Raw genomic sequence first — 8,422 nt, 5'->3', positions numbered from 1 at the left:
GATGTGCTTCGAACGTTTCATTTTAGGACACGACACGGTCCTTTGCTTGTTTTATTCGGGTGTAGCCGAGAACGTGTCTCGTGATTGTTACTTCGCTGTTTGCTTATCCTTTGACTCCTTCGATGTGGGAAGCGTCGGTGCTGGTATCACATCGTGCACTGCAAACATTTCCCTCGCTGCATGTTGTTCCCCATACAGAGTTTTTATACCGTCCTTCGTCGAAAACTTCATCATTTGATGAAGGGTTGATGGTACTGCCCTCATGCAGTGTATCCATGGCCTTCCAAGTAAGGTGTTGTACCTCATGTCTCCTTCGATGACATGGAATTTGATATTTTGGGTCGTGCCGGCAATGTTGACCGGGAGGGTGATTTCTCCTTTCGTTGTTTTGCTTGCCATGTTGAACCAGTTGAGGACTCGAGAGGTGGGCAAGTTTGACTGAGCAGTTCGAGCTGCTCCACCACTCTCGACCTGATAATGTTGGCCGAGATACCTGGATCCACAAGCACACGTTTAATTTGAAATGTATTAACAAGAAAAGAGATTACCAATGCATCGTTATGAGGCTGAGACAAGGTCTCGATGTCCTCGTCACTGCATGTGAGAGCGTCCTCGGGTATGTAACCTCTAGTTTGCTTCTCCCTAGTGATGGATATTTTTGTTCTTTTGACAACAGGTTCCTGCGGGATGTCTACTCCCCCGACAATCATGTGGATGACATGTTGTGGCTCTTCTGTTTCATTCTTCTTGGTCGCCTCTCTTTCCCGGAACTGGTTTTTTGCTCGGTCTCTGAGGAATTCTTGGAGGTGACCTTTGCTGAGTAGTCTGGCTACTTCTTCCCGAAGTTGTCGGCAATCCTCGGTCCTGTGACCGTGTGTGTTATGAAATTCACACACTAAGTTATGGTTCCTTTGCGAAGGATCTGATTGTACAGGCCTTGGCCACCCGGTGTCTCTGATTTTACTGATGGTGAATACGATGTCTGAAATGTCGACGTTGAAGTTGTATTCCGACAAGCGGGGTGCCTCCGTCGGCCCTGTGTGCCTATCGAATCCAGCTTTGCTAACAAGTCCCCGAGGATTCTGGCCTCGATCCATCCTTCGGTCGTTGCGGGGTATGTTGCGCCTCGGGGCGTTTCTTCTATCTTCGGTGTATGGTTGGTATCTTTCTTTGTTTGGCTTTGGCTCCTTTGCCGGAAGCCTGCTAGGATATACCGAGCCCGAGGGGACTCCTAGTTGGTCGTCTTCGACCCTGATCTTTGATTGGTATCGGTTGTGGACGTCCGACCAAGTCACGGAGGGATATTTGACTAAGTTCTGCTTCAGCTGTTTCGAAGCTACCGAGCTTCGCTCGTTCAAACCTTGAGCGAAGGCCTGTACTGCCCAGTCGTCGGAGACTGGTGGTAGTTCCATTCGTTCCATTTGAAAGCGAGATACGAACTCTCGCAGCATCTCGTTCTCCCTTTGCTTGATTTTGAAGACGTCGGATTTCCTTGTAGCTACCTTGATGGTACCAGCATGTGCCTTTATGAAGGAATCTGCCAGCATGGCAAACGAGCCTATCGAGTTTAGGGCTAGGTTGTGATACCACATCATCGCCCCTTTTGAAAGCGTCTCTCCAAATTTTTTTAGTAGGACAGATTCGATCTCGTCGTCGTTTAGGTCGTTGCCCTTCACTGCACAAGTGTAAGCAATGACGTGTTCGTTGGGGTCCGAGGTTCCGTTGTACTTCGGAAGGTCGGGCATTCTGAACTTCTTTGGAATGGGTTTTGGGGCCGCTTCCTGTGGGAACGGCTTTTGTACGAACTTCTTCGAATCTACACCCTTCAGGATCGAGGGTGCTCCCGGAATTTGATCGATCCTAGAATTGTAGGTCTCTACCTTCTTGTCGTTGGTTTCTATTTTCTTCTCGCCCGACTCGATCCTCTTTGTGAGGTCCTCGAGCATCTTTATGATGGCGGGGTCGGCTGCCGACCCGTTGTTGCTTGATCTTTCTGGTACCTGCTCGGCTCGGGGAGCCGTTTCCGGTGCTACCGTGCTGGGAGTTTTCTAGTGGCTTTGCAGCTGAGCAATCGCCAACTGTTGTGCTTGTAATATCTCGAAGATGACGTGAAGGCTAACCCCTTTGTTCTTCCTGAGCCGGGGTTTTTTGAGCTTCTTGTTGATTTCCTTGGTGTATGCTCTTGTTGGTATGGGATCTTATTTCGACGTGTTGAGCGTTGCGCGAGACCACGTCCACGGTAATTGGTTCTGGTGCATCCTCAGGGTTTCGTGGTGGTACACCAACACCTGGAACAGCTACACCATTTTCTCCATGGTCCTCAAGATTGTTGTTTTCATGTGCATTTACTGAGTTAGACATTTTGACCTGAAATCAAAGATCTTGGACAAGAAAAAGTGTGAAAGATAACTTGCGTTATGTAGTAAACCAGCAAGAAAACAATCACTATTATTTTTAGCCCCACGGTGGGCGCCAAGCTGTTTACCTTGAAAATGGTAATAGCAATTAGATTTGATTTTGTGGTTCTAAAAATACGTGATCTGTTTTTATGCTAGTTGTTACGCAATAGATGCTAAGTGAAGGATTAGAAAGTAAGATGATATCTTGTAGAGAGTATAATAATCAAACCGAATGGCTGGAAATCGGGGCCTCGAGCTTGCGTATACGGGGCCTCGAGGTCGAGTCGGATGCCCGGCTAAGGGCAGTCGATGAAGGATTAACAGTTATGAGAGCTGCGATGGCGGCTCTTTATGATCAATAATGAGCAATAAATGATGAACAATTAATAGAACACAATGAATATAAGCAATAAATGTAAATAATGAAATCAAGAGAATATGTTTAAGTTAGAGAGCAGAGAATGTTCTTGTATTGGATATAGTGTGTAGTGTATTGTGTCACTTGTCTCTACAAAATGACAAGGGTCCTCTTTATAGATGAGGGGGAATTCCAACATAGTACAAATGCATTTATTACAAAGATATAGAGCTGGTACAACCATTTAATGACATGGTACGGGTATGAACTAGCCTAATAGACTTGGTCAGCTTTACTCATGTGCCTTGGGAACTTCCCGCTAGTGCATCGTAACCGCTGGTTTGCACTGCCTCGAGGTTGATTATTATAAATCCTCGGGGGCAAACTCTGTGCTATACTTCGAGCCTTTCGAGGGTGGTCTCTATGAGGCGCCCTAATGATCACAAAATAGGATAAGTTGCTACGGCGTTCTAAAATAAATTGGTGATTGGTCCAAATCGGACGACTTACAAAGAAAAAAATATCGACAATTCCGTGCGCAAGGTTAAAGGAGTAAGGCTTTAAACTTATTAAAATCATAAGATATATAACTAAGAAGATTACATAAATGAAACAAAACTTCAACAACTGATGGTAGTCTTGTGGTATAAATTGTGTCATCATTTCAGACACAAACTTTGTACAAAAGAAACACAAATGGATTTATTTGGAGCAGATGTTCTATATACCATCTCTTAGGGCCAACAGCAAACAGACTTCGGCATACAACGAGAGTGTCGTCAGTCGTGTGCATTTGTTTGTTGAATAGCTCAGTGGTAGAACACGCTTTTGATAATTGCGTCGTTGTACCTAGCTGTGAAGGTTGGATGCTCAGCCACATAACTAGTTTAATGTGTTTATTTTCGGCGCCCGACTCTAAGATGTGGATTATCTAAGGCATGCATGTTAACATGGAGTACTCCTCCCTGTGGTGGAGCCAGGATTTTCATTAAGGGGAGTCAAAATATAAAGAAACAAACTCATCAAGAAGTCAAGGGGTCATGTCATTATATAGTATATATACATATTTTTCTAAAATTACCGAGCTAAAAAGTGTAATTTTCCGACGAAGGGGTGTCGGTTGACCCCCTTGGGTGCATGTGGCTCCGCCACTGCAGTCCTCCTCCCAAGTAACTTTGCAACTCAAAAATTATTGGGCAAACTCCAAAATATAATTTATAATTAAAAATATTTCAAATGAGAAACTTTTCTTTTAGATATAGATATAATACACTGGAATTATATATTGTGTCAATTCTCGAAGTAAGACGGGACATAAATTGTTGGCCCAGTTGGAAATATATCCTCGTTCCAAGACTCTTGCATAAAACCCTAATTCCTTTCTAAATAGAGCTTTGTATCATAGAAATTAAACCACTAGATAAATCAAGGATGCACAAAAAAGTTCCATTTGATTACAAATCTGTCACATGGGAGAGTTTAATTTTACAAGGGGGGAAATTCGGGTATATCAGAGTTCAAGGTAAAATGCCTCTAGGGATAATAACATCCCCAATGTTGTTGTGCCATGGATCAGCTAAGTGAGTTGCCAAATTTTCCAATGGTCCTGTTCCTGGGTATGCTGATTGTTGTACACAAAATCCCACGAATGCCAACAACGCAAGCCGACCTAACACAAAAGTATTTGCATAATTAGATAACATATATATAATAGTTGGATTTATTTATATACACTGATAGTCTAATAAATTTACACCGTCGGTGTATGCTATAGGGGTGTACAAATCGAACCGGAAAATCGCATCAAACCGAAAAGTCAAACCAAACTGATTAAAAAACCCGACTTGGTTTGGTTTGATTTGGTTTGGTATTGAGTAAAAAAACACGAACCAACCCGACATATAAATATATACTTTTTATATATATTTTTTAAGATTTTATATAGAATTTTCTTTAAAAAATGTCTACAAATATTTGGGATTCTCTTGCGGGATATAAATTTTAATTGAATATGAAGTGCTCCATATTTATTGACCTTAAATAATGGGTTGTATGATCACTTTCTTATCAGTGTTACTGAAATGCGTCAATCTCTTTGTTCTTCGGTATTCATATCATATGTTAAGATTTATTAAATTCTTATATCTTTTTCGAATGTGAAGTGATTATTAATATTTAGGTAACATATTGATTTTTATGTTAATTACTAAATTTGATTAACCTGAAAGTGTATATCAACGAAAAATTATTGTCATATGACTAAAAAAATAATTATTACGTGTTACTAATCCATAAGAATATTTAATCGATAATGTGTTTGTCAATTTTTTATATTTTTACTAAATAGATATTTACTTACCAAATATTTAACAAAGTAAGAATATTTAAATAATATGTAAGTAACAAAAAATCCGAAAACCCGAAAAACCAGATAAAACCGAACCAAACCAAATCGATATAGTTGATTTGGTTTGGTTTTGATAAAACCAAACCAAACCGGTCCGTATACACCCCTAGTACTATGCTAACATATTGTAGGAAGTAACCTATCTTGTTTTTCAAGTGACAATTTTCACTTTACATAGATGATTGCCTGTATTTATCTTTTACATGACCAGATAGTGTAAAAAATTCTTTTTCATCGGCAATATATAAAAGTTAAACTCAAAGTTTACAAGTAAATCACGATAATAAATTCTAGTCAATTGATAAAAATAGTAGTTAAAATGAAATCACATGTTAGGCTATACTAATATAGTAAAAATTAGTAATTTTGTGCGTATATAATTAGAATTCTTAAATGAAAAATGTGAAATGCATAATTAGAGTTGAGTCAAGTTCTATACCATTTTTGATTTCCTTGACTTTGAGTTCCTCAAACTTTTTAGGGTCTTTAGAGTAGCCCAATGGGTCAAAAGCCCCACCCGGGTATTTCTTCTTCTCAGGGTCCTTTTCCATACTTCTTTGGTGCTCAACAAAAGCAATGGCTAAGAATTCAATGGCTAAAATTGTAGGAAGAGTGCCCCATGGAACGGGCTGGCCCAAATATGTAGCTTGTCCTCCTGGAATGGCAGCCCATTCTTGGGCCTTGACCCAGTTGCCTAAGCCCAATGCCTCTGGAACTAGGATTCCTGGCTGCAAAATTTCATATGAACAAATAAAAGACACGTTAGAGAATTCAAAGGAATTTATTTATTTATGTCCTAATTAACTTGAGAAATTGATTAACATGCTGTAAAAAATCAAAAATTACGATAAGAACAAAGTTTCTTCACGATTAGCGAATATCATTTTCTATGCAAGAAAAAGTTATCACTAACGTAATAAACAAATCAACTCATCAAAAGAGTTATACACCCCGATACAAGCCGAGAGGACTAATAGTTTGAAAAGCATTTCTGAGCAGCAATTAGTGTTTGACCAAGCTTTAAAAAACTGCTTCTAAGTGTATTTTTCTCAAAAGTGCTTTTGGAGAGAAGCTACTTTTTTCTGCTTTTCCAAAACTGCTTCTGCTTCTCCTCAAAAGCAGATTTTTTCCTTCCAAAAGCTTGGCCAAACACCTCAATTTTTGTTCAAAATTGCTTTTGGCCAAGAAGAAGCTTGACCAAACAGGCTATAAGAGAGTTTTATTTTAAAGAGAGTAAATGAAATATAATATTAACGTACAACGTACAAATAGAGGCGGATCCAGAATTTCTGATTTATGAGTCATGATTCTAAGAAAGACAGTTTACTGCGTTCATTTGTTTTCCTTTTCTTTAAATGTAGCATCTAAAAAGAGGGATTGGCGAGTAAAGAAAACACTTACGACGGCAAGCATAGCCCATCTGCAGTGAATGAGTTCAGACTCTTTGTATCTCTCCAAGTTTGACGGTACTTCTCCTAGACCAAGTGGATCAAATCCAAAATCACTGCATTCACCCCCAACTCAATACTTAAGTTCACGGTAATGTTTCAACGTATGACGAAGAAAAGAGTTTCAAATATATATAACATTCCTCAGCCCTAAAAAGAATAATGCACGCACGAGATCAATGCAAACTTTCGTATAATCTTCGTAAAACAAAATTTACATACAACTTGCATATAAACTAATACTACAAATTTTTTATGGTTAACATAGTGTCATTTTTCCGGGGAAGAAAAAAAAAAGAAAGCTCTGTCTAGTTCTATTCAAACTGATTTTTTTTTTTTTTTTTTGGTGTGTTTCAAAATGTTTGACACTATTTTAGTTTTATACTACTTTTGTATTCAAGAATTTAAATTCATATAAATATACGACAAAGCCTATCAAATCTACGTTCAACCAATACTTCGATATTTTACCTTTAGTATGACTAGCATAACATATAAATTAAATTAACAACTTAAACTTCGTGCTATATCAAATATCATCATATAAAATAAAATAAAAATATTCTTTTATTATGAATTACCCGGGAGCTGAACCATCAAGGTAAGAAGGGCGGGGCTGCCCGGGCATCCACTCGGCGGACATGGTGAACCTAGATGTAGCATTGGTGGCTCCGGCAGAAATCGGCACGGCGGCGGCGAATTTAGATTTGGAAGAAGAGAGGACAGAAGGACAAACAGCTGCTATTCCGCAGCTCATCAATGCTTTAGAAGCCATCTCTTCTTCCTTTTTTTATTTTCTGAATGAGTTGACAAAATAGAAAATGGATGTGGTGATGAAGAGAGGGAATAATGGGGGAGTATAAGGAAGGAGTTTGGGATATAAGAGAATCTGAATGTAGATTGTTACTGGCTAAGGCAACTGGCTTCTGATTTGTAATTGGACCACGTGGCAGGTGAAGTGGATATATTGAAGATATGTGATGGTGATTTTGTGGAGGTGGTTTTCCTAGTTGGAGAAAATATCACACGCGGGGTTCCACGATGCGTAAGATTATTGTCTTTTGAGGAAAATTGGTAGATAATACTACGTGAAAAATCTGAAAAATTCTATAGTGAGATAAATTAGTGACATCAATCAAATTCATTAATCATTGACTCGTTAGCCAACTAAACAAACTCGATCTCTCAATTTACTGTTCAATTTCCAACTTTCCAGGGTGTGTTTAGTATGAAGGAAAATATTTTTCGAAAAATATTTTTTAATTTTCCCATGTTTGATTGTCTTAAAGTAAGTGATAAAAATCACTTATCTTTCATGAAAACATTTTCAAACAAGGGAAAATAAGTGATAAAAATCACTTATTTTTCATGAAAACATTTTCAAGGAAAATATTTTTCATGAAACACATTTTCTTACATACCAAATACACCCGTAATCCTACTGACTTGCTAACCACTAATGCATAGTTGGCCCGCCCTTATTCTTTTTCTATAATGGTGTTGTTCAAATTAATTTGTGCACACTTCAACTATTTTATTATGTATTTGTTATCTTCAACCAACACAAATATGAGATAATTCTTTCCTTCAAGGTTTAGGCAGATGAAAAAGTCTTTCTTTGCTACAATTTGAACCCTAGTCCATTGATATTAGACCACACTCTTAATTGCTTAAAGTTTCCTTATTTTTAGTCAAGTACGTAAAAGAGAGAAGAAGACAATACTGATTAGGGATCTAGCCAGGGGAGGATCTACCTTGTGAGGTAAGGGCGCCACGTCATCCGCTTGCTTCACTAAAATTCTAACTAGGT

At 38.7% G+C, this 8,422-nt stretch overlaps 1 protein-coding gene across 1 annotated transcript; it reads right to left on the bottom strand.

Moving 5' to 3' along the window:
* Positions 1–4,102: 4,102 nt before the first annotated feature.
* On the bottom strand, positions 4,103–7,465 carry LOC109206494 (chlorophyll a-b binding protein 6A, chloroplastic). The gene is made up of 4 exons (XM_019369317.1): positions 7,194–7,465; positions 6,566–6,668; positions 5,604–5,892; positions 4,103–4,426 (listed from the first exon to the last, which is right to left on the bottom strand). The coding sequence occupies exons 1-4, from the start codon at positions 7,385–7,387 to the stop codon at positions 4,275–4,277; spliced, it is 738 nt and encodes a 245-aa protein (XP_019224862.1). The 5' UTR covers positions 7,388–7,465; the 3' UTR covers positions 4,103–4,274.
* Positions 7,466–8,422: the final 957 nt, after the last annotated feature.

The sequence above is a fragment of the Nicotiana attenuata genome, unplaced genomic scaffold (genome assembly GCF_001879085.1).
Source record: "Nicotiana attenuata strain UT unplaced genomic scaffold, NIATTr2, whole genome shotgun sequence".
Lineage (NCBI taxonomy): Eukaryota > Viridiplantae > Streptophyta > Magnoliopsida > Solanales > Solanaceae > Nicotiana > Nicotiana attenuata.
This window is presented reverse-complemented; position numbering and strand designations above follow the sequence as displayed.